Source organism: Ictalurus punctatus, chromosome 4 (assembly GCF_001660625.3).
Source record: "Ictalurus punctatus breed USDA103 chromosome 4, Coco_2.0, whole genome shotgun sequence".
In the NCBI taxonomy this organism is placed as follows: Eukaryota; Metazoa; Chordata; class Actinopteri; order Siluriformes; family Ictaluridae; genus Ictalurus; species Ictalurus punctatus.
The window spans coordinates 9,317,052-9,344,545 of record NC_071284.1 but is presented as its reverse complement, the minus strand read 5'-3'; the positions used below and the strand labels follow the sequence as shown (position 1 = coordinate 9,344,545).

Genomic DNA, 27,494 nt, shown 5'->3' with positions numbered 1-27,494 from the left:
TCTCTGAGTAATTTTCTCTTTGAATCAGCTGCCAGTGAAGCAGTCATCTTTCTACTGAATTAACCTTCACAAGTTCTCCTCTTCTTTCCTTTCTTCTCTTCTCTTCTTCCCTTTACTATTGCTTCTTTCCTTACCTTTCTCTTCTCTTCTCTAATTCCCTTTTCTTTTCTTTTCTGTCTTCTCTTTCCTTTTTTCTTTTATCTTCTTTTTAGTTTCTCTCTCTTGTCTTTCATCCCCTTTCATTTCTCTTCTCTTCATCCTTCAAGAAATTCATAATTTCTTTGCTTATTGTCTTTCATTCACTTTCACGTCTCTTCTGTTCATCCTCTTCATTTCTCCTTTCTTTTCTCATATCATCTCATCTCTTGTCTTCTTGTCTCTTCCCTTTGTCCTTTTCTTTGCTTTGCTTTCTCTTGTCTTTATTTTTCCCATGTGATCAGATCAGGTCCTACTCTATTTTATTAACTAATCGTGTGTGTCTGGGTCTGTTGTGTCTGACTGTCTATCTGTGTGTCTGTTTATTTGGCTGTCTGGTCTCTCGGTGTGGCTGCGTTAGTGTGTGTGTCTCGGTGTGGCTGCGTTAGTGTGTGTGTCTCGGTGTGGCTGCGTTAGTGTGTGTGTCTCGGTGTGGCTGCGTTAGTGTGTGTGTCTCGGTGTGGCTGCGTTAGTGTGTGTGTCTCGGTGTGGCTGCGTTAGTGTGTGTGTCTCGGTGTGGCTGCGTTAGTGTGTGTGTCTCGGTGTGGCTGCGTTAGTGTGTCTCTCGGAGTGGCTGCGTTAGTGTCTCTCTCTCTCTCGGTGTGGCTGCTTTAGCATCTCTCTCTCGGTGTGGTTGTGTTAGCTCTGAGGGATCGATGTGGACATGTTGGGGGTTGAGTGTAGGCTGAAGTGTAAAACAGCCTGTGAGAGCTGAATCACGAGGCTCAGTTGCCTTAATCATTTCCAGTCTATTCTTCTCCCTCGAGCCCATCTCAAGTGTTTGCTGAACAGTTTTTTTTTGTCTCTTATCAATTCATCGCACACTTGAGGAGTGAGGCAGGAAGCGAGAGAGAGAGAGAATGAATAAAAGGGTGGTTTTGCATGTGTGGGAGAGTTAGAAAGTGAGGGTGAGGGAGACAGGGTGTGCCTTCCTGTAGAGAAGCGGTGGGCTCTCCGTCTCCATTGTGATGCGCTGCTGATGGATTTGCTCTTGTAGAGATGACCTACCTCTGCTAATTACCTTTTTAATGTTTCATCCTCTCTAATGATGTTTGCAGTCTCTGAGCTATAGCGATTCAGCAGGAAGAGAGAGGGACGAAGGGAAGAAGTGGGAAGAACAGGAAGGGATTAATGTAGTAGGGCCATGAGTTCAAGAAGGGATCTACAATGTGAATTAAAGGGCAGCACTTCTGTAGAAATCCCCCATGCTGAGTGATTTCTGGAGAAATGTATTAGCTCTTGAAAGGTTCAGTTTTCAGGTAAATTAGAATGTTAATTTGTAGCCTGCCACGGACAGAGCCGCTTTTGCAGTAGCTTTAGGCAATGTACACTCTTGGGCAAGAAATAAATAAATAAAAATAGGCCAAACCCAAAATGTGAAAATATTTTTCATTTAGCTTTTAATGGTCTTAACAACAAATCATTATTTTCTTAGAATACATTTGCTTCAGTTAAAGCTTAGATAAGACAGATATGTTTTAGCCCATTTTTTTACCCATCTTTATCAAGGGTGCCAATAATTCTGGCGCTTACATGAATTATTATTGCAAGGTTAATTTGCAAATCTCGCATTAAGTAACTAAGGGCATGACTACACTGGACATGTGGCAACAAGGTTAAGATATTAGAAGAACGTGTTTGGAGATATATATATATATATATATATATATATAATGTGTGTGTGTATGTATGTATATATATAATGTGTGTGTGTATGTATGTATGTATATATGTGTATGTATGTATGTATGTATGTATGTGTGTGTATGTATATGTATGTATGTATATATATATATATATATATATATATATATATATATATATATATATATATATATATATATATATATATACACACACACACACACAGGATTACAGGCTTAGCAAAAAATAATAATAATTCAGGAGCTGTCTGCTTGAATTTGTGATTTGCAACACGTCGGATGATCCAATACGGCATTTTTTTTTTCATGTTGATTACTCAGGAAATGGCTTAATGTTTATGTTTGTACAAATATGTTTACTCACTTTCGAACTTTGTCATGAGAAGAAATAAGACAGTGATTTATATTTTAGCAGACAAGTAGTTGGTAAGCAACCTTGTGAATATTGGCAAGCTAAAAAAAATTTGCCTGTAAGCCCTTCAGATCAAATCATAAAATATCTTATATGTTATGTGCAATAATATCACCAGCGTCAATGAGCTTTGAAGAGTTCCATTCAGATGGAGTTGATAATTTGGACTAAAGCAGCGATCACATGACTATTAACTACTACTATTAAGAATTGGTAGGGTGTGCTATTATAGAAAAATCATATGCAAAGTGGATAACCATTACCACCCCAACGTGGATTATTTTCCTATATCAGCAAGCCCCGATATAGTGTTTTATTCCTTGTGTTCTGGCAACGATTGCAGTTTTTAATTTATTAATGAACCACCACATATTTCACGTTTAATGTTGTGCCTCAGTAAGAGAAGTTAATTTCGTAGGTTATAGCTGCAATAAACAGACTTTCTTTCACCAGCCTCTGGTTTTTTTTCCTTCCTTCTCTCCCTCTTAAAGTCAGTATGACAAAAAAAATAGAAAAACCTCAATTTATCACATTATCAAGAAAACCACAAAGTCCTCTGTCCTGGTGGAAAACTTGCCCTCTGCAAAGCTGTGATGCTGGAGACTCCTTCCATAAATGGCAAATAAACTTTGCAGAAACTTTCACCACATCAACATTAAGAAACGATCTTTTTTTTTTTTTTTTTTTTTTTTTTTTTTTTTTTTTTTTTTTTTTTATTAAATCAGTTGATTATTAGTCTTTACCCACCATACAAACCCATGTGAATGAAAACTCAAATGCCTTCTGACCAATCAGATTTGAGAATTCAACAGTACTGTCACATAAGTAATTTTAATGTTTAATAATGTCTACTATTTTTACATACGTGCTACAGATTTACTTATCTGACAGAAATGAAACATTTCTAAGTAAACTGAAAAAAAAGCTCACTGTATTTACTTAATTCGGATGCGTTCATCGGTTCTGTATAAATGAATCGAGTTATGATCAAATCCTGCAGCTCCTGAATGGCGCAGTAGAAAAGCATTCAAGTTCGAATCCCAATGACCGCCATCCATGGCTAGGAGCCAAAGAGAGCAAAATTGGCCTTGCTGTCAGGGAGGGAGGGAGGGGTGGCATACTCTCTCTCCTCTATCAATCACCTATCCCCTATCATGCATGCGGAAGCGGGCGAATAGCACTCTGAGACACAGTTTGAAAAGATGCAGGCTTCCAGTGCCTCGGAAGAAGCATGTGATAGCCTTCACCCTCCCTGGTTGGTAGCCGTTATGTGATAGTGCTTGACGGGTGGGAATCAGCCACGGCTAAATTCAAATGTAGATTTAAAAAAATCTATTATTAATGAATTAATAAAATCTAACCCTGCACTGTTACCAATTACCGCTTCACCATCTTTCCTTACATGATTTCTTCCCATCAGAGCCTACATCCTCCAGAGATTTTCAAACACATTTGGATTACATTACTGCTACGTGAATTGATCACACTACATAATTCTACATAATTCAGACTAGTCATGACAATGAAACATGTTTAAATTCCATTTAGTATATAAGCAATGAAATCATGATTTGAGAACCCCTGCTCTAAATGATCGCTGTACAAACCGAAGCGAGGAAGAGAAAGTGAAATTCACTGCTACCAGACGTGATAAACTTTTTCACATACCACAGCCTGTTCCATTCTAGTGAACAGGATTTGTATGTGTACACCCATCCTACAAGTAGAGCATGATAGCTTGCATATTCCAATGCATGTTTTTTGCCTTTGAGTATGTAAATATGAAGGCATTTTGAATAGAATCCAACAGTGTCAGTATTAACGTGAAATATTATTCATGAACACGAATGCTATCTGTCTGTGCCCGTTTTTCTGTCTGTGTAAGAATTTCCCACAGCCTTTGAAAGCCAGGACGGATTTACATCTGTTACTACTGTAGTGCTAGACATTGACAGGGCCACAGGCGTCCAAGCTGAGCCACTCTTTGATGCCATTTTCCACGCGTTTTGCATCTGTCAGGTCTGACCTTAGAGCCGAGTTCATCGCAGGAGATGATATTAAAGCAGCTGTCAGTGAAACAGACAGGCATCATCTTTTACTCTGGCAGGACCACTCTTTTCATGATGAGTCCTCATCTCTGGAGAGATGGGCCATGAATGCACAGTCATGAAACAGTGCCAACAGTGGTTAAGAATGATATGAGATTTAAAGGTGAAGGTCAGAGGAGACTGGAGACTTGATGAGACCACACTAAAAGAGTGTGTGGAGGAATGGGCCAGTCCGCTACTTTACTGTTCGAGTCCATTTCCTGTAAGTTCTCTTGTTAAGACAATCCCCTGGTTGCTGAATCCACCGCAGTTCTCCGACAGCTGACGGATGGTCTGCGCTTCACGAATGCTGTGCTGCAGCATTTCTCTCCATGGCGATAAAAACGAATAAGCTTTCACTGTGTAAATACCAGAGAGAGCGGAGAGACAATTGACCTGCGGAAAAAAAGCACAGCCTTGACTACTTCCTCAAAAACACGATTCTGCCTAAAGTTTTTCTATCTAACTTTCCTCTGATAGTTCCACAGAGAGTTTGTCAGTACAATGTATTGGCACTCACAGCGAATGAAGGTGAGGAAGGATTTCCTCTCATCCCTCCTGAAGCCTCCTATAGGGTCTGAGATCATCCACTTTCAATAAAGATGGATTGCTCGCTCCTGCTGGGGGAAATTTTATCTTTAAAAGTTTTTTTTTTTCTTTTTTTTTTTTTTTCCTCCTCTGCTTCGTAATGATCCTGGAAAAAAAAAGCAGCACATTCTGTTCTAACATGTAATTTTGAGTCACTGGGCATTCAGCCGGCAACCAAGCTTTTGAAATATTGTCCTCTTCTGCTTTTAAAGTGGTTGTACAGAGAGGAAGCAGAATGAACGTGTGTTGCAGTTTGATAACTTTTAATCAAGTCCCCTGCCTCATGTCGAGCCCTGGGATTTCATTAAAGAGGAAATGGTTTGCAGTAGCTAAATGAGTCTATCTGCAATTTCTGAAGTACTTTTTTATTGTCACTTTATGGTTTAACTGTAGCAGTCTTATTTTCTCTTTTTTCCCCTCTCAGCATAAAGATGGTGTTCCTGTGGACTGCTGGTGACATTTTCAAGACTACGTACTTTGTAATTAACCAAAGCCCCGCTCAGTTCTGGGTGTGTGGGATGACCCAGATTTTGATTGACATCGCCATTCTGGTGCAAGTCGGCTACTACGGTCTGGACTCCAGAGCTAAAGTGGGATGAGGATGATCTTCTCCGGGAATCGGTCTTCACTCTCAAACAAGGGCTCCTTAACTATGTGCATGTTCATTTCTTTTATTTTCTTTAGTTTAAAGCTTACTTAAATGTTTGTGTTTCTTTTCTTTTTACACTATTTATATTTTTAGTTACATTGCTGATCACAGGAAAGAGAAGCTCCCATAATGTATCTTCTCAAAAGTTTGCCACAATTATGTCTTATTTGTTTCATGCATCCATTAAGTCTCTGCTGTGAGAAGTGTTCCTGAGCTTGGCAAACCACGAGAAGAGCCCCAAGCAGATTTAGTGAAATGTGAACTGGCAGGCGGCTCCAGAGAGAGCGTGCCAAATTCATCTGCAAATCTGCACCACTTGATCTACACTTTGGACTGTTCCACAGCCAGAACTGTCCCATCCACTCACCATCCTGAAATCATTTGCTAAATCTGCACCTGTCTCTATGTGGTCATAGAAAGAGACAGATTTCAAAAAATGGTCCAGTATCATTTTTATAGAGTTCAGGCTTTAGGATGATGCTGTTACAGTTGAACGAACAACCAGAGTGTTCACCAAATCTGTATGAATTAATTCATTTCTACCTGAAGAATCCTGTTTTTTTTAAAAAAAAAAAAAAAAAAAAAAAAAAACATTGCTGTAAATCTTTGCACCTCAGTATAGATCTTCAAGATGGTGCCCAAAGAGTTCCACAGTTGAATGAAGCCGTGACAGCTGAAATCCACTTATTTTAGAACATTAGGATTCTACACTCATTGGAAGAAAAGAAAGGATATTATAGAAGGGTTCTCTGGTTGTCCATCTGTGGAGAACCGATAAAGGTTCTATGTACATCCATACATCTGACTGTTTTTCTATCAGAGAGGAACCTTTTCAGGAAAAGTGTTTTTTGTTTGTTTGTATACAGAGGTGCCAACATTTAACATTTAGTTTTAGCATTTCTGAGTTTTGACCTCTTGTTACAACGATGCGCGAGACACCTGAAAACTGAAAAGCCAGTTCACTGAAGGGGAAAGGACGCGGGATGGGAAAATCATGCACTTGCTAGTCCATACAGGATTTTCGTGTTTTTTGTGATTGTTGCGGCCAAAAATTATTGCTTTTGCCATGTTTTTTGTTTTTTGTTTGTTTGTTTTTTTTGTTTGTTTGTTTTTTCTTCAAAGTTTGCGATACAGTTTACAGAAAACTACTTTTTGCAATTGCACAAAATTGTTTTGCACAGTCTTTCGCAGTGATGTTTGTTGGTGAATGAGAATTTTTAGCTGTACTTTATGTTCGACGCACGTGAATCGAACAGAGCTTTGGCTGAAGGCGCATTGTGATGATATCACATGATGTGTCTTGGCCCAAATCTGCAGAAATTCGGCGGTAATTTAGAAAAATTGCAAGCTCCTCCGAATATTGTGGAGTTTCCTTGATTTTGTGTTGATTTCTGCGATCGTAAAATCCTGGAGGGACTGATTATGCTTCTTATCTAGATGACCTGTGAATTCACAAACCAATCCACATAGGTGGGAATGTAGGCTCTTTAATCCATAGAAAAATTGGAGAACTGCTTATTATAAAGGAGCAGCCATGCCAGAGTGTTGTCTTGCTGTTTTCTTACTGTTGCTTGTCTCAAAGGGGGGGGGACCGCCGGGGGGAGGGGGGGGGGGACCGCCTCGTATACTGACATACGTTTGAGTTTCTGTTGTAAAATTCTGTTTTTTCTCCCTGCCTGCTAGGATTTTCTTATTAGCACTGTTGGCACCTCATGTGTTCATACCTCTCCAGAAGAACTTTTCATTTGATCAAAAAGATAGAATGCTTTTTGTTGTTGGTTTATACATAGAACCAAAGGAAAAAAACAAATGTACTACCCTTTAAGATATTTCCTGGAACCCTTTTTTCTTTCTTTCTGAGGAGTCACTGATTGTGATTTATTTATTGTTATTAGTCACTGATAGTGATTTACTGTTTAATTTTTAAGTGTATTTCAGGAAAAAAAAAAAAAGTGTGTTGGAAACCCATGCACACATTAGTTTTAGTTTTAGCTCTAATAGTGAAAATTAGACCAAAGGATAATTGTGAACCCTTTCCGGTACATTAGCGTCCGAATACTTTACTGGTTTAATGGCATAGATAATGGCATAAACACTGCATCCCTCTCACTGGACTGATGCTGTGCTCATGTGTTTATTGATGTTGGAAACAGTAAGAGTGAGACTATTATTTCTTGGTTAGCCAGGAAACTGCTGCAAATGGTGAAAGGCAGTGTGTGATGAGACTTCCATCAGGAAGCTGTTCCACAACATTAAGCATCACGCCAGTGCTGTGAGTGAGACACTATTGATCATTGACCCTATAACTCTGAATCCTGCCCCAGTGCCTAACAGCTGCAGGGTATGTCTATCTGGGTCCTATAAGCCCTGCGGCATCTCCTTCGTTTTCACTCTCACGTCTCACAGTTTGGAGAAGAGAATGCTTCCATTCTCGGCGTGTCTTACACACCACAGTGTGATTTCAGTGACCCGAGAGTGGATGTGTGTTGGACGAGGTTAGTCGCCACAAGGATAGGGCTGTCTGACAGTTTTGACCTTGTGGAGATATTTGCCTGGTCCCTAAAAGGATAACTAACTTTTTTTTTTCTTTTACAAAAATTGCTGTTACAATATAGCTGTAAAAAAAAAAAAAAAAAAAACATTTCTTTGTAGTTATTGAAGTTAAGGTCAGGGTTTGATGTAGGTATAGACATAGCATTGATTAGCTATGTTAATACACTATATGGCCAAAAGTATGTGGACACCTGACCATTACACTCTCCTTGTGTGTGATGGTCAGGTGTCCACAAATGTTTGGCCATATAGTGTAAATACATCAATGAAAGTTCCTCACAAGGATAGTAAGGTGTGTGTGTGTGTGTGTGTGTATTAGGTCTCACAATGATGGTATTCATACCTTCCTCAAATTTGTCTCAATCAGTAGTGACGTGTCGATGTTTAAAGCAGCTGTTCCCTCAATAATACAGATCCGATGCCGTTGCTCTGATCAAACACAGCTGAACATGTACGTTTTACCATGGTGCTATTTTAAGAGATGTTACCAGTGTTTTATTATTTTCCCATCAGATTTTCCAAAACCATCCAGCTATTCACTCATTTACTTCCAGGTTGCTTTGCATTTTGCTTTCTATATATGCAGTGCTCTTGTATGACGTACATACTCATGTAATACAAATATATCACAGTGCAAAGCTTTTAAGAGCTCTAGTAACCAAAGAGATTCTTTTCTCCAACATATAATGTCCTATACACACAGGTGTTGTAAATGTGTAATGTTTGCATGACTGGCGAATGGCTTGGCTTTTGATTTTATAGTGTGCTATTGTGAACTGTAGATGAGTTTCGGATGAGCATGGTCAATCGTGTATAACGCAGAACGATTATGGCTCTTTAATGATGCCTTAATATTTGATACTTTATTGGACTCTTGTTACACACAAGCTTTGGGAAAGACTGCACTCCAAAACACACACACACACAAAACTTCCTGAACTTTGGGTGAATGTTATTATGATATCTACATCAGTGAATTCATTGATTCAGCACAGACTGATGATCATATTATGTCACATTCTCAGCGAAATGTTACTGAAAGCCAATGAATAAAGTGTTTTTCAGGGAGGACATTTATTAAATAAATGAATCAATGCAATCTGTGTGGCCCTATCTGATTTGCACTCTCAAAATGGACCTCTGCGTTACATTGTGTAGAAATGTGTTTTTTTTTTTTTTACTTCAATTTTATTTATTTTTAACAAAAGATATTGCAAGTCATTACATCACTTTCCTCACAAAGTAAAAATATCAGCATTTAGCACCAGACTACACATCTCTTAAATTAGATCTGACCCCAGGCATATAAACATATTGTTACATTAAATGTGTCCCAAAAATTCCCCTCCAAAATACGTTCTTATTATCTTTCTTAGTATCCAGGGTTTATTTCCATACTATTTATAAAGTGACACAGCTATAGAGAAGTCGAGGAGATGGTGCTCTGCAGGCGGGCAGTGCTGTGGATATAAATCACTCCAAATATCCTCCTTCCTTTCTGGCATATGTAGCAAAAACGTTGTGAAATTATATCACTGTCTATCATGCGTCCCGACACCACGATGCTGGGTGTGAAGCAGAAGCCTGGAATAAAACAGAATGAAAACATTTCACCAAGAGTGCTGTTTACAGGCAACATTTCACACGTCAGGAAGAAAGATCAGCAGGTAGCAATTAGCATGGTCCTCAAATATGGTTTGCCAATATGATTGCATTCATTTGATAAAGGAATGCAGCTTTACACTGTAGAAGCTACTTTTATCATCAGGATGGGGTTTTCTAAAATTGGATGTCCTCTATATAACCCTCCTTAAAGATTCAGGCTATACCTTAATCAACCCTAAACATGTAAAGTGGACTTCAGATACTACGGTTGTTTGAAATAAAATCCCAAAGTTGACATTTATTAGGTTGTGAATTTGTGAATCTATGTTGTGAATGTCATGTGTTGTGACTGGTATGCTCTCCAGGGTACATTCCCTGCCTAACACCGAGTATTCCCGGGATAGACTCCGGATCCACTGCAACTCATCATAATAAACATGCATGAATGAACTGCATAGATTCATGCAGCTGAGGGTTCATTGAATTTTGATTTTTAGATGATGTTATAATTTAAATTTTCATTTTACTCTGAAGACACTCTTAAGACAAACACTTTACCGTAAAAAAAAAAAAAAAAAATTATTGTATGTTTTATTTCTGAAAGTAAGTGTAGTACGTAGTTCATGTAATGTAAGAGTTAAACATTTTAAAATTCCATGTTCAATCAGAGGCTGTTCCGTGCACTGTTATGGAAAATGTAGAAGTTTCATATAATTGTTTCAGTATAAAATCTAACGTAAACAGTTATGTATATTTTGGGGGGAATTCTTCTGTAATGGACTTCTAAATGTGGATAGGGTTGAACATGAGAAAAAACTTGTGAATTTTTTGGTCTTGAATTGAAAGAAAAGTGACAATGAGAAGGGGGGGAAAAAAAAGAAATATGATATGATTTCATGTCTAGTAAGTTCTGGTTTAAATGGTTTATAAAGGAAATTGACATATATGTCACATCGATGCATACACTGCATCCGGAAAGTATTCACAGCGCTTCACTTTTTCCACATTTTGTTATGTTACAGCCTTATTCCAAAATGGATTAAATTCATTATTTTCCTCAACATTCTACAAACTATACCCCATAATGACAACATGAATGAAGTTTGTTTGAAATCTTTGCACATTTATTAAAAATAAAACACAAAAAAGCACATGTACATAAGTATTCACAGCCTGACTTTCGCACAGTACTGTATACAGTACATAAGGTTTTCAGATATATGACATGACGTCATGATCATGCCAAGAGTGCAGAGCTTAATGCCTTCTTCAACGTTGCTAAGTAATAATAAAGTAATAATGACAACAAGATAATCACAACAGCGAAAAGAAACATATTCCTACTGAGTTTCGACATTTTTATTCCCACGTTGTAAGAGAAGACATGCTATAGATGCAGTGTATTCAGTAATGTGAGAAATGATTGACACAGCCAGAATCTACCTGTAGTGTCTTGCGAGGTGAATAAGGTCGTTTCTTTGGAAAATTTATTTTCAATATTTTTCAAATTGTGTCTGAGCACAGTTGGTCATGGCTTTTAAAGTAGATACACTATGTTGATCATCACATATCCTGGTCAGGGTCGTGATGGATCCAGAGCCTATCCCAGGAGCGTTGAGGACAAGATATGGATGCACCTTAGAAAGGGTCTATGACTTGAGGGTTAAAGCAGCTGTTAGGGAGCCATCCCTATATTCATCTTTTAGTTCAGAGATACAGTCCTGTAACTCATCGACAAGGTGCCAATAATGGATGTCGGCAATGTATGAAATATTTATTTGTGAAAAGGCCTGGAATATGCATGAGGGACCGGCATTGATGGATATAAGCTTCTAGACATTAATCAAAGGCCCATAGATTAATGATATAACATGAAGGGGTGTGCTGATGACTGCTGGGATTCTGGGATTTAACCTACAGTTGAGAAGAAAGAGGATAAGCGGTAAGTGTACAACTTGTTATACTCGTTTTTCTATAGATGTTACTTGTCTGTTATCTACTTACAGTGGCAAGAAAAAGTATTTTCATGGTTTTCTGAATAAATTTGTCATAAAATGTGATCTGATCATTGCCACCCTGTCCAGGGTGTACCCCGCCTTGTGCCCGATGCTCCCTGGGATAGGCTCCAAGTTTCCCCCTGACCCTGAAAAGGATAAAGCGGTATAGAAGATGGATGGATGTGACCTCATCTTCATCTAGGTCAAGGGTATTGACAAATATAATGTGTCTAAAATAAAAACACAATATAAATTCTGATCCCACATGTCTTTATTGAACACACTCATTCAACATTCAAAAAGGCAGTGGAAAAAGTAAGTGAACCCTTAGAATTAATAACTGGTTGACCCCACCCTTGGCAGCAATAACCTCAACCAGGCGCTTCCTGTAGCTGTAGATCAGACCTGCACATCGTTCAGGAGGAATTTTAGCCCATTCTTCCTGGCAGAACTGCTTTAGCTCTGTCAAATTCTTTGGACGTCTCATGTGTATGGCTTTCTTCAAGTCATTCCATAGCATCTCTATTGGGTTGAGGTCTGGGCTCTGACTTGGCCCCTCCAACAGGCGGATTTTGTTTTTCTGAAGCCATTCTGTTGTGGACTTTCTCCGGTGTTTTGGGTGATTGTTCTGTTGCATCACCCAACTTCTACACAGTTTCAGCTGACGTCCAGACATTCTCACATTGAAGAATTGTCTGATATACTTGGGAATTCATCTTCAGCTCAATGATTGAAGCTGGCCAGGCCCTGATGCATCAAAGTCCAAATCATGATGTTTCCTCCACCATACTTTACGGTTGGGATGATGTTTTCATGATGATATGCCGTGCCCTTTCTATGCCAGATGTAGTGCTGTGTGGTTTTTCCAAATAGTTCAATCTTAGTTTCATCAGTCCACAAAACATTTTGCCAATACCTCTGTGGAGTGTCAATGTGCTCTTTTGCAAACTTCAGGCGTGCAGCAATGGTCTTTTTAGTAAGCAGTGGCTTCCTTCGTGGTGTCCTGCCATAGATACCCTGCTTGTTCAATGTTTTACGTATTGTAGACTCATGAACAGAGACGTTAGCCAGTTCCAATGATGCCTTCAAATCTTCAGCTGTCATTCAGGGTTGTTTCTTTACCTCATTGATGAGTCCTCGTTGTGCTCTTGGCGTCATTTTGACTGGGTGCCCATTTCTTGGTAGAAAAGCAACAGTCCCAACGTGTCTCCATTTGTAGAATGTTTGCTAAACTGTAGACTGGTGAATTTCTAAAGTCTTTGCAATCACTTTGTAACCCTTGCCAGCTTTATGTAAATCAACAATTCTTGATCATAGATCTTCTGAAAGCTCTTTTTGGCGAAGCATGGCTCACATAAGCGTGTGCTTCTTGTGCAGAGCAAACTCCAAAGGTTTGAGGGGTTTTTATCAGTCAAAGTAGCTGTAGTCCACACCTCCAAACTCATTTTCTTAACGAGACTCTAATTAGCTTTTTTCAGGTCATTAACTCAAGGGTTCACATACTTTTTCCACAAGCACTATGAGGTTTTTTTGGTTGTTCTCAATAAAGACATGAAAGATCAGAATATTTTTGTGTTATTATTTTAGACACATTATATTTGTCAATACCCTTTTGACTTAGATGAAGATCAGATCACATTTTATGACAAATTTATTCAGAAAACCATGAAATTCCAAAACCTTTTCTTGCCACTGTATCTTTCCTTTGAGAGTGTTATATTTCAAATTGTATGTTCTTCCCTATCCTGTGTACTGTATTTTGATGTTAGTCACTTAATTAACAGACCCATCCTGATTCAGTGTATGTCTTAGAGCATGTGTAGGTCTACTTCATGATCAGGGTTAGGAAGTCCAGTAGGAACCTGCATAGCTACATTTACTAAAATTGCACATAAAAGCATGAAGGCCCAGAAACAATTTGGCAGTCCCAGACAGTAATAAGAGCACTATTACACTGCCTGAGTGCAGTCCCCTCTTTTGTATTATTTGAAGATCTTGTGAGAGCTGGCTTAGTCTGACGAACACTTTCAAGAAAAGATGCTTTGTACAGTGCCCTCCACTAATATTGGCACCCTTGGTAAATATGAAGAAGGCTATGAAAAACTGTTTGTATTGTTTAACCTTTTGATCTTTTGTTAAAAGAATTCGCAAAAATCCTCTGCTGTCATTGTTATCAAACAATTGCAAACACAACACAGGTTCATCCAAAGAGATCTTTGTTAAATATAGGTGTGCAACAATTATTACCACCCCTATGAATTTATGAGAATAATATATTTGAATTATATTCCCATTGATTTTTATTATTTTTTTTTTTTTTTAAATTAGTACACCTGGGTGACTAGGAACAGGAAATTGTTCAACCATGACTTCCTGTTTCACAGGGGTATAAATATGAGGTAACACATAGGCCAACTTCCCGTAGTCATTCAGAACAATGGGAATATAGTTGTGATGTGCGGCAAAAGGTTGTTGAGCTTCACAAAATGGTAAGTGGCTATAAGAAAATAGCACAAGTATTGAAAATGCCTTGGTTCAAGTGCCCAAAAAATCTCCAAGGATCACAGCTGGAGAATTGCAGAATTTAGTTGCGTTTTGGGGTCAGAAAGTCTCCAAAATTACAATCCGAAGTCACCTACATCACCACAAGTTGTTTGGAAGGGTTTCAAGAAAAAAGCCTCTACACTCATCCAAAAACAAACTCAAGTGTCTTCAGTTTGACAGACACTACTGGAACTTCAAATGGGATCGGGTTCTATTGTCAGATGAAACCTTTTTGCCAATAAACACCAGGGGTGGTTTTGGCACACACAGAGAGGTAGCCATATGGAAAAGTACCTCATGTTAAATATGGTGGTGGCTCTTTAATGTTTTGGGGCTGTTTGTCTGCCAGAGGACCTGGATATTTTGTTAGGATTCATGGCATCATGGACTATCAACTATCAACAGATATTAAATGAAAACCTGACTGCCTCTGCCAGAAAGCTTAAAATGGGCTGTGGCTGGATCTTCCAGCAGGACAATGATCCAAAACATACATCAAAATCAACACAAAAAATGGTTTACTGACCACAAAATCAAGGTACTGCCATGGTCATCCCAGTCCCCTGACTTGAAACCTATAGAAAACCTGTGGGGTGAACTGAAGAGGAGACCTCAAAATTTGAAGGATGTGGAGAGATTCTGTTCTCAGATCCCTTGCCATGTATTCTCCAACCTCATCAGGTATTGTAGGAGAAGAGCTGTTATACTGGCAATGGGAAGTAGCACAAAGTAAACTAAAAGAGTGCCAATAATTGTTTCACACCTATATTTAACAATTTTCTTTTATATAAACCTGTGTTGTGTTTGCAATTGTTTGATATCCACGAGAGCAGAGTATTTATTTACAAGGGTGCCAATATTAGTGGAGTTCACTGTATGTCATTTACAATTTGCAAAGCAGACTGCTACACACACACACACACACACACACACACACACACACATTCATTTAAGGCAATATAACATAGCCAGTCAACCTAATGTCATGTCTTTTGGGAGATGGGATAGTAACCTGAGCTCAGCAATGCTACCCACTGTACCACTGTACATCCAATGTACAAGCTGTGCAACCAGCTACAAAGTTTTAAAATTATTGATATACAGTATGTTTAAACCTTTCCTGAAGATAATAACAGCACTGTGTCTCTTCCTGTAATGTGTAACAAGGTTGATGACACTACAGGGATTATATTCTATTAGCACAGGTTCAAATCTGGCGAATGGGCTGGTCATTGAAAAAATACTCTACACGTTCCTTTCTTCCTGCAGCTATAACTGTGATGATTTAACTGGAAGTATGTTTCGTGTCATTCTCCGGTTGAAAGATTACAATCTCCTTTTTTTTTTTTTTTTTGCCAAACACGTTGCTACTGTGCATGACCAAAATGTTCAATTTTAGTCTTATATTGACACAAATCCAGTTGTATTTCCAGTGAAATTGAATGATGTATTTTTTGTGATGTATATTGTGGGTTGCTCTGAGGACAGACCAGTTGAATTTGAAGTCTGTGCAATTCTGAAAAACTGGATTTTGGGTTGTTTTTTTTTTTTTTTTTTTTTTTTTTTTTTTAGACCACCCTCACCATCCTCTGCACTGTGCTGAGAAACATGTCATTATAGCACTGATTGTGCTTAATGGTATTTTAACTGCTTGTGTTTTTTAATGTCCTTTCATTCATCTTCAGTAACTGCTTGAGGTGGAAAATGGGACCCTGGATAAAACGCCAGTCTTTTACTTGACTCACATCAAAACCATCTGTCTCTTATGTGTTCGAAGTTCTTTGGTGATAGATGGTAATGAGATTTCACATCTGTGTAATCCTTATAATTGGTCAACAAGAGAGTTTCTGGATAATAAGAGCGTATATATAATATATAGTAAAATGGTAAACTTATATAGCACTTTTATTCAAAGCGTTTTACACTATGTCTCATTCACCCATTCACACACACATTCACACAACCAATGGTAGCAGAGCTGCCATGCAAGGCACTAACTTGCCATTGGGAACAACCTGGGGTTCAGTGTCTTGCCCAAGGACACTTCGGCATGTGGAGTCATGTGGGCCGGGAATCAAACCGCCAACCCTGCGGTTAGTGGACAACCCGCTCTCCCACCTGAGCCACAGCCACCCCTTTATAATATATAATATTATTTGGGGTGTCAAAACTTTTTCATATTTAAAAAAAAAGTTCTTATGGGAATTACTTTTTATTAGTGGAACAAGTCGTCTGTAGTTGTTTGCATGTATCAATTGAATCACTCTGGACCTACTGCTGTCCTGACAGATGTTGCGCTTACAGATGAATGAAATAATGACTGTTTTATCAGTACTTTATGGGTGTCGATAATTTTGCCATGTGTTTTAAGGGAAAATACTATTATCCAAAAGTTATGGAATTTATGTTGAGTTAATGGAACAAAAAGTCTTTTCTGTTTCGTTTGAATGAAATATTTCAATCACTATGTGGGATGTAATACAGTATTCATTTGGAGAGAAAAAAAAGCCAATAATTCTGGAGCAATAGCAGAATTAGTTATAAATGTTGGGACATAGATAGTGTGTGTACACATTAATCAGTTCAGTCAAATACACATTGCGTAACTCTCTGCAGGAAAACCTCTGCTGTGCCTTCTAATTGACTAATCGCAAGTCCATGCACACCCAAAGATTCACTCAATACCCAAATGTAAATGCTAAAATGGTGTAGAGATAGTTGGATTCCTTACTTCTGCCCTAATTCTCCACATCTATCCACTCCTCCCGCCGTGCTCAGGCCGAGGGCACTCTGTGGCAGTGTGAGGGTCAATGGATGAAAGATTGGCACAAGGGTCGTATCTGTTTTAAACTCTAATATTCGATGCTCTCGGCATGCTCTGCCTAAATGACTCAATATGTTAGTGTAATGAGAGAGCCGGTGTGCCAGCAACAGCAGAAATATCTACCCTGCCACTGATCACGCGCTGCACAGCCCAACCTCAGGGAGAAACCTGCTTTTAATAACCGCAAACTGAGGGGAGGGGGAGCTTTTGCCATTCCACATTATTAGTTTTGCTTGCCTTGCTCTTATATTCCCTCCATTTGCATACAAGGTCATGCTGAGTTTGCACACCGGCTGTTTGTGCCCACTGAAGACAAACCACAGTCCTGGAAACAAGGTGCAATGCTTTCATATTTCTCAAATCCTGACTGACTCCATGTGTTCTTTAGGCTTTCTAACAGAGTTCTGTGGGAAGTGCGTCTTCTCATCTGGTACAGTACTTCCTCTGTTGCCCCTGTGACTGCATCCTCAAAGCAATTAGCCCCAAACTGAATGAGGTTATTCCCCAGCACACTCCTTACACAGAAAAACCAATGGGCTTGTTTCTTTCGGTGCCACAATTGAATCAATTCTGGTTTCCCGACAATTTCAGTGCTTTCCCATCCCTGGAGAAAATGATTCTGTTACTAATCGAGCATAATATGACAAGACTTTGAGTTTTGGTGCAGCCTATTAACCTCATGGTGCATCCAGTTCCAACTCACAAGTAATTTTGGGCCACGTTATGAACTGGACGTTTATGATCCTATCTTATGATCATCTTATGACCATGTCTTTTTAGCCACATTTCTTCATCCTTTAACACTCCTATTATGTTATGGGTCAATTTGACCCATTTCAACATTTGAGATGTCTGCTTAATCTCCTTGAAATGTTTTGACTTTCCTCATTTAGGGTCATGAGCTTATATGCAGATATTTTTTCTTATGGCTTATCTCAAACAAGCCATAATAAAGGTTTACTGTTTTAAGCTGTTCTTTGTTGTTTTTTGTGTGTATTTAAACTGTGGAAGTCATTTTGACCCATAATATAATGGATGTAACTTTTCGAGCATAGTGGGCATATTTACTGTGAGTGATATGGGCTATAACTGTCATTGTCTTGTCATGCATGCTAGACGCCTGGCTGGGGAATAGCACAGAGCGATGGGAAAGCAGTAATAATGTGACTGATCCCATCTGTGTGTTTAAGGCAAAGGAAAATCATTTTCAGTTATGATGAGGTGCTATTTATTTATTTATTTATTTGTTTATTTACTTACTTACTTATTTATGGTTATCGCTTTTATTTTCTATGTGATGCAGCATCACCGCTCCATGGTCCAAATCTACAGGATTTGTTTTTTGCTTCTTTCCCTTTATATATATATATATATATATATATATATATATATATATATATATATATATATATATATATATATATATATATATATATATATAAAGGTTTATCAAATTTAATATTTTGGAAAGAAGTACACCACATATCAAGTATACTTACAGTTTATTTTCATATTTTTACATGGCTAATTATACTTGGAGAGAAGTACACTGTGTCAAGTGTAATCACAACATTAGTGGAGGACGCTGTAGCTTCCCAGCCTCTTCTGGGAAGTCTTTCCATTAGATTTTAGAGCGTGGCTATTTGGATTTGTTCATTCAACCACAAGAGCATTAAAACAGTCATACAATGAAATTCTGCACTAAAAAAAAAAAGAATTTTATACTAATACTTACTAATGGAATCACATTCAATGGAATGTCACTGATTCCCCCCCCCTCTTCAGTTCACCCTTTAGATGAGGAGTTATGGAAATTGAAGTTTAAGGTAACAGCAGAAGGTCCTACTGACCCACAATGGACCAGTAGTATGCTTTTACTTTTACAGCTACAAGTTTAATGAAAACTATTCCAAGTGCTTGGATATGAAATATCAACCCCAAGTCCAAAAAAGTTGGGACAGTATGGAAATTGCAAAAAAAACAACAACCAAGAAATAAACAAAGAGTCGTTTGAAAATTCAATTCACCCTGTAGTATATTGAAAACACATTTTTAACACATTGTGATGTTTTACTTTGTGAATTTAATTTATTTTGGAAAATATACACTCATTTCAAATCTGATGACTGCAACACACTCCAAAAAAGTTGGGAGAGTCGACTGTTTACCACTGCGTAACATCACCTTTTCTTTTAATAACACTTATTAAGCTTTGTTGTCTTATTTTATGCTTCATAATGCACCACACATTCTCAATTGGAGAAAGGTCAGGACTGCAGGCAGGCCATGCTAGCACCCGCACTCTCTGCTTACGCAACCATACGCTTGTAATCTGGGCAGAATGTGGATTGACGTGGTCCTGTTGGAAAATGCAGGGTCGTCCCTGGAAAAATCGATGTCTGGATGGCTGCATATGTTGATCCAAAATGTGTACATATCTTTCTGCATTAATGATGCCCTCACAGATGTGCAAGTTACCCATGCCATGGGCACTGACACACCCCCATACGATCACAGACGCTGGCTTTTGGACCTGACGCTGATAACAGCTCGGATGATCCTGCTCCTCTTTGGCCTGGAGAACACGACGGCTGTTTTGTCCAAAAACTATTTAAAATGTTGACTCGCCAGACCACAAAACACAATTCCACTGTACTACTGTCCATCTCAGATGAGACCGATACCAGAGAAGTCAGCACCATCACGTGCATTCAGAAGTGGTTTTCGGCCTTGCCGTTTATGCACAGAGATTTCTTGAATCTTTTAATTATATTGTGCACTGTAGAAGGTGAACTGCCCAAAATCCTACCGATTTGTCTTTGGGGAATGTTGTTCTCAAAGTGTTGGATTATTCACTGATGCATCTGCTGGCAGATTGCTGAGCCTCGACCCATCTTGGTTCTTGGATGACTAGGCCTTTTTTGGAGGCTCCTTATATACTATGATTAGACGATTGCCTCACCTGTTTCACATCGACGTCTTATTTCAACTCGTCACATCACTATTAGTCCTAAATTGCCGCTGTCCCAACTTTTTTGGAACATGTTGAATGCATCAATTCAGCATTCACCTTGAATAAGACTATCAGACTAGACTTCTAGGAGTATCATCTTTTATTTATAAAAATAAAAGTAAAAAATACTACAACATAAAATATACTACATATCCTACACACAAAGTTGGAAACTTTAATATTTTAAAGCATAAATACTGGGACATGACTGTAATATTATACCTTCACAATGTCAAGAAAGAAAGTCAAAAATATATGTTTTGTCTGTTTACTAACTTTTGACATTTTAACTCAGTAACATGATGAATGAAGAGTAGCGTTGATGATATCAGTGTGTCCTCTTGTGATGAGTGGGGTTGAGGTCAGGGCTTTGTGCAGGCCACTCAAGTTCTTCCATTTCATAAATGTGTAGTGTACAATTAGTATTTATGAAACTTAACCCAAAACAGTAATATTTTTACATACACATATAAATTTCTGTCTCGATTACATACACTGATAGTATGTAAAGTAGGACACTTTATGTATGTTTTCAGTGTACTGTAAGTATATCTTGGTACTATAGTAGACTATAGTAAATATACTATATTTTTAATAAGCTTTGCCCTGAGAAAACTTCTGAGCTCTCACACTGGGAACACTGTGTCCTGTTTGTTCCAGCTATGCCTTCTTTTATAGGATTAGTTGAATTCTCACATTTAATATCACATCAAACCTTCAAAAAAAAAAAAGTGTAATATTTCTATCATGGAGTTTTATTTGCTCCAGTTGTCCACTCAAGAAACTCAGAACATTATCTCTCCCTAATTGACTTCTGAAGTTGTTTGCTTGTCTACACAAAATATGGCAGTATAAAGGCAGCCTAATCCATTTGAGCAGTTGTTTAGTCTTCCAGCAGCCTCAGGTAAGCTCTGCTTTAATCTGTCAGTAGCTAATTGCATAGCTGGGTATCTTCAACTGGATAACCATTTCTATGAAACAATGCATTGATGCCTTTGGAAAACCTGTTTGTGCATGTTTTTCTCATTAAACATAACCTTAATAGTATTTGCATGAGTAAATGACTTGTAAAATACAATTATATCTTGATGAAAGTAATCATTTCCTTTTATTTTTGCCTGCTTAACCATGCCTTGTGTAAGAACTGCACTTCCAATGTCAAACCAATTATTATTATTCCTGAGTCTGCTTCTCAATGTTCCTTCACATCCAGCAGCATGTTTGTCATTGTTCATGTCCTTTTACTAAAACCACTTACTTCTGAGTTCCCCAGGCGAGATTTCAAACCACCCATTGAATGGTAAACCCACAGTGACTAATTAACCGAGGCCAAACCTATTATGACAGTCCAACCTTCAACCTTGAAAGTCAAAATGGCTACTGAACTTATTACAGATTTATTTCTTTATTTTATGCCTCTTAACTGTTTCAACCATTAACCATTATCCGTTATGTTACAGGACATTAGAACAATGTTGCATACTGTAGTTCGCCTGGATGGCATTCGTACGCTGTAGCTGCCTTCGTTCTGTATTCAGACCGCCATTTTCTTTGGTCTAAACCAATAATATTGTTATCTATTATTCCCCATTCTTCCACTGTTATCTGCATATCTCTTCTCTCATATTACAGACAAAGGGAAATGGACCTAGAGTAGCTTATATGCTTCCCCTCAATCACAGCACAGCCTTCTCAGCTTACACAGAAATGGTTTTGCCTGAATTATTATTTTTTTTTAAACTATGAAAAGTAAATAACAGCTCAGTAAGACAGAGACACACCTGATCTAATCCTCTGGGCCTTCACTAATTATAAATTGAGCCATTCAGTGTGCAAATGGAGAGAAATTCGGTCACTAAGCATTTCAAATCTAGTTCATTCTACCAAAGTTTGATTAAATTCAATGAGTCTGTACTGAAAGTCACAACTGGGTCTCAGGCTGTAAATGTCAGTCTGTATGTCTGAGGATTTGTCTGTTCCAGAGGGTTATATAGTGGTGAGGTCACCTGCTTAAGGAAGAAGTGTCAGTCATAAACTCAGTTCACTGTCGATGGGTTTTGGTTGTGCACTAACTCCTATATTTTTTTTTCCAGAATAACAGTATGACCAACTTGAAAGCCATAACTGTCTAAACTAGGGGTGTAACAGAGTGTCACTATGTGTATTTGTATCAGTTCTGCGCTTCAAATATCTCCATCTGTATTTGTATTTACACCAAAAGTGGGCGTATCCTAAACTGGAAGGTTTGTTTGTTTGTTTGTTTGTTTGTTTGTTTCTTTCGCTCTATCACTGTCACTGTGCCTCCGGAAACATTGGAAAACAGTTTACAAATCTGAGGCAGAGGTACACAGTAGAGATAATGCCAGCACTGTCAGCACAGTCTGTGAATTCTGGCTCCGAGAGTTCTTCAGCTACATCAATACAGTTCATACTTAGTCTCAATTAGAGACATACATAGGTCATTTTCTATTAGTTTTTTTTTGTTGTTGTTGTTTGCTTGTTTTTTCAATTATTATTTCACTCACAGAGGTTCACAAAATGCAAACAAACGAGTACTCTAAATAGAAACCGTGACCCTGAGCAGGCAGTTATAAACTCTGAAAAAATATATATGTTTATATGTTTATATTAATGAACACGGTCTTTATGGGTCCCACGAGCTTCATATCTGACGGTCATGACTGCATGAAAGTAAAAAGAATTTTTGTTGCATCTGATGGGATCCCAGTTCTAATACACACTTCTAGTCTCAACCAGATGCTATGAGAACCTTTTTTGGCAAGCTTTCTTTAAATAAATAAAAAATACTGCACCTCTTATTTGTATCTGTATTTCTATATGTTTATCTGTTTAATCCAAATAATGCATTAATATTGAGTTATATCCCTCCCTTGTCAAAACTCATGACATCAATGTACGTATGTGGCGCTGTTGTTTAGCTAGTAATACATTTCGGCGGTGACAGAGTTCAGCTTTTTCATTTTATGGACAAACAGAGTAATCAAAATTGTCAACATTTTTTAGATTAATTTTGACGATGTACTGACTGCACAAAATGTACATACTGAAAACTGCATTTTCTCTAAATGCGCCTTAGGCTCAGAACTACCTAGAGACCGATTTCTTTGGCTTACCAAACATTTCCCCTTACTTTACTGACAAGTTGAGAGAGAGGGACTACCTGTACTTTCAAAAAGGTGTGAAACTTCTTGAACATCAAGAATAAACCCCTTGGAATTCTATTTTCTACATGTTTTCGAGTAGCTTCTCTAAAAAGATTTACATGACTGCTAGTGCTATCTCTGGGTGACTGCTCAATGGCTCTCATTCAGTGTTAAGTGCTCATATTCTGTTAAAATGCTGTTCAGTGCTCAAATACAGGAACAAGACAGGAAATGCTGATGGTCGAATCCATTTTTCTCCTCACTCTATTCCTCTCTACTGTTTTTATGAATAATAAATGGGCTGAGTGCAGAAACCTGATCACACAAAAGAATGAAATCAGTGTCAGTGATTCTGGGCTTGTTGTGGTAGTGTAGTAAGGCTCATGATACTGGTGACAGACCTCATGTCTCTTCTGGTTTCTTTTATGTGAAAGCATTGCACTGTAGAAAGTAATTATCATTTCAAGAAGCCTAATTTGATTTTACTGGACAAATACTACAGCAGAAGTCAACATTTTTTTCATCCATGTCCATGAAGCTGAGCTTAATGGATAATCAGTAGCGTAAAGGACTGAGACATGGAGATATTTTCTTCATGTTGACGTTTTATAGATAATTTTTTACATTTTATTGTTAGTGTGACATTTAATTTGTCATCAATGCAACACTTGAACATGTCCACCACTCATAGGTTTTTGCAAATTATCATTTCATTTGTAAATAAATTTCAAATAAATCCATCAATGAACGATCATCAGCTCAGCTAACGTGATATTTGAGAATAACCAAATTGATTAATTTTAAAACATCTCATTTAATTTGTTTACATATATATATATATATATATATATATATATATATATATATATATATATATATATATATATATATATATATATAAAATTTAAATTTCCTATGGACCGCCTGCAATTACACCACTGACCACTAGGGGTCCGCATCTAGAAACAGTGCACTAGATGGTAGTACACGGTGCATAGTGTAAGTACCTCATTTGGGACACAACTTTAGTATTTACTCTCTGAAGCGTCTTTTCAGAACAGACGTAGCGTAATGAGTAAATGTGCCGCACGCAGACCGACTAATCAATAATGATATTATGAGTTGACAATGATTTTCATAATCGATTATTATCGATTTTATCAATTAGTTGTTGTAGCTCTATTTGTAAGCCTTCCCAGACTGATGTATTTCAATCACCTTCTTCTTCATCATTTATGGAAGTTCTTTCAACTTTGGCATAGTGTGTTACTAGGTAAGACCTTTTAACCAAGTTCATGCTGTTGAAAAAGTTCTATTTAGGTGTTGATTTGATTGAACAGGGTTTGCAGTAATCAGGCCTGATTGCGTCTAGTCCAGCTGAACCACATTATGAATGCAGTTTCATAGATTTGGGGAATTAGTAAATACGGGGTGTTATACATTTTCACACAGGCCCAGATGGCATTGGATAACTTTTTTGCTTCAGTAAATAACATTATCATTTAAAAACTGTATTTTGTTTTTACTCAGGTTGCCTTTGATTTATCTTAGGTTTTATTTTAATTTCTGAAACAATTTAGTATTAGATATACACAAATACAGAAGAGATCAGGATGGGGGCAAACACTGTATAATAATAGTCTGTCCATGCATGAGCCATGTATACTTGTGGCATTCTTTCGATCAGGTTTATTAGTGTCATGATCTGCAGATGGGAGGACGCAGATGCAGGTTTAGGTTGTATTAAAATAAGTCTGAGCAAACAAACCAGATGGATTAGCCAATAAGCAATAACAAAGAGTTATGTGCTCAGCAAACAGGCATAACTCGGGCTAGACTAAACCGGTAGATGACAATGCCGTGGTCAAAATCCAAAAGCATTTCTCAAAATAAACTGTCTGTTATGGGGTCTGCTACAGCAATACTATTGAGTTAAAGTCATAAATTTGATTACAAAACTTTTGCTTTATTTTTCTTCAACTATTTAGACATGAACTTGCTTTTGTGTTTATCATGTTGCAGAACACAATAACGCTTCAGCTTGAGCTCATGTGTAGATAACTGGATTCCATACGAACTTTCTGACACAATTTCTTGGTACAATGCAAAATTCATGACATCAATAAACAGGAAGTCATCTATATTTCAAGGCAACAAAGCATCTCCGTATCATCACACTACCACCACCATGCTTCATTGCTAGTATTTTGCTGTTAGTGTGAAACACATTATTTTCTTTACATCAGACAGAAAGTTTGTCGTAAAAAAAAATAAAAAGGTCTAGTTTTGTTTGCGGATTTGTTTAAAGGTAATTCAGGTGCTGTTTTGCAAATGCAAAGTGCTGAGGTTTCTTTTGGTTGGCAGTAGTTTCCTCTTTGCTGCTCTCATGTTTATCCATGAATTTTTCCCCACTCTCTTTCTTATTATAGTGGAATCATAAACACTAACATTAACCAAAGCTTGAAAGGTCTGCGGTTCTTAGATAGTTCTTGGATATGTTACGACTTCCTAAATGAATTTTTATTGCACCCTTGGATATATTTGGGCAGACTGGACACTTCACCATTGTTCACTGTCTTCTCCATTTGGCAATAATGGGTTACTGTGGTGTGGTGTTCAAGAATCTGAGACTGATGTATTTAAAAAATAAAATAAAATACTGCTCTGGAATCATGTGATAATGAGCTTGTAGAAATTCTGTATTGCCTACTTCCCACTGAGAGTAACAATTCATATAAGTTCATTTTGGTCTCAAGGGCCGGCTGTAATCAGATCTCGCTGTGTTCAATCAGCTGTATCTGATTATCAAATAAATTTGTCTAATTTGTTGATCTTAAGGAGCAGTTACCATTGGTGATATTTGATGTCGGTGATGGTTTGTGCCTCAGATTAAAAATAAAACAAAAAATATTTGAACAGTATTCATTTATGATCCCTTTGTCTAAAATGACATTTTGCCATAAAATCTAAAACCATGCAGTGTGATAAATAAGCAGATGGAAAATACATATTTACTTTAATGAGAATGAGGAAACCACTTATCATTAAAACTGTAACTTTTAATATAAATTTTCTTTCGTATGAATAAGGATTAAAAATTTATTAACATCTACATCTGCGTATGTATTAACAGCCAGTCCAATATGCGCATGAATTAATATCTTCACTCTCGACACAATGTCGATTTGGGTATATTGTGTTTTTTCTCTCGAAACATTTTGAATAGGATTTTAAGCAGTGACTAAGTGGTTTGGCGGAAATGGTATTCCATGTGGCTGTGAATGCAATATAAACATAACACAGTGGATGAAGAGATCCACTCAGCCACCTTTCCCCCCATGTGACAAGATGCATTGGATTCGAGTCATGCCTCATTTATTCACTTTGCTCTCTGCTACTCTCTGAACAGCCTTGGGATGGTAAAGGGAACAAATCACAACAACGGAGCAATTCTTTTTCACCACTACGAATGAAATTATTATTATTTATCCCAAACTGTTGGGCACACCAGAGCATTCATGTAATTATAATCCAATATCAGGGATTTGACAGTCACCTAAGGGAGGGTTTAGATTTAATCATGTTTAGAGTTGTTCCATATGCAAGCTGTGTATTATAGTGTGTGTGAGAAGCTGCATCAAAGCTACATGACATAATGGAAAAGGGGCTTTCGGATTTGCACGGTGGAGATGGGATCTGTTGTACTTTTGATGTGGTGATTTGTTAAGAATGTGCCTTTTCTCAAGTGGAGTCAGAAATAATCGCACTAAAGTGATTCCTACAAAATTAGGAAATGTGTTTGGTTTAATTACTGTGAAGCCATGATACTCAAAGTGAGCTCCATTAAGCACAGCCTTCATTTCCTCTTGGTAGAAACTACAACCCACAAATATCAAAGCTATTACATGTATTACTACATACAACATTTCTAGAATACACTCATATGCACTTTATTAGGAACACTATACTAATACTGGGTACGTCCTCCCTTTGCTCTCAAAGCTTCAGAACTTCATGTCATGGATTCCACAAGATGCTGGAAACTTCCTTTGAGATTCTGGTCCATGTTGATATGATTGCATGACAAAATTCCTGCAGATTTTTAGTTGCACTTTCATGCTGTGAATCTCCCGTTCTACCACATCCCAAAGGTGTTCTACAGGATTCAAGTCCGGTGACTGAGAAGGCCGCTGAAGAAC

General features: G+C 37.8%; 1 protein-coding gene across 5 annotated transcripts in view; it reads left to right on the top strand.

The window, feature by feature from the left end:
- The window catches only part of si:dkey-246g23.2 (solute carrier family 66 member 2), a 61,524-nt gene extending 51,604 nt beyond the window's left edge, over window positions 1-9,920 (top strand). For all 5 annotated transcript variants that reach the window (XM_017465639.3, XM_017465638.3, XM_017465637.3 and 2 more), the window contains exon 5: window positions 5,371-9,920. In XM_017465639.3, coding sequence (XP_017321128.1) covers window positions 5,371-5,545 — 175 coding nt within the window. In that variant the 3' untranslated portion in view covers window positions 5,546-9,920. The remainder of the gene's footprint in view (window positions 1-5,370) is intronic.
- The last annotated feature ends 17,574 nt before the right edge of the window (window positions 9,921-27,494 follow it).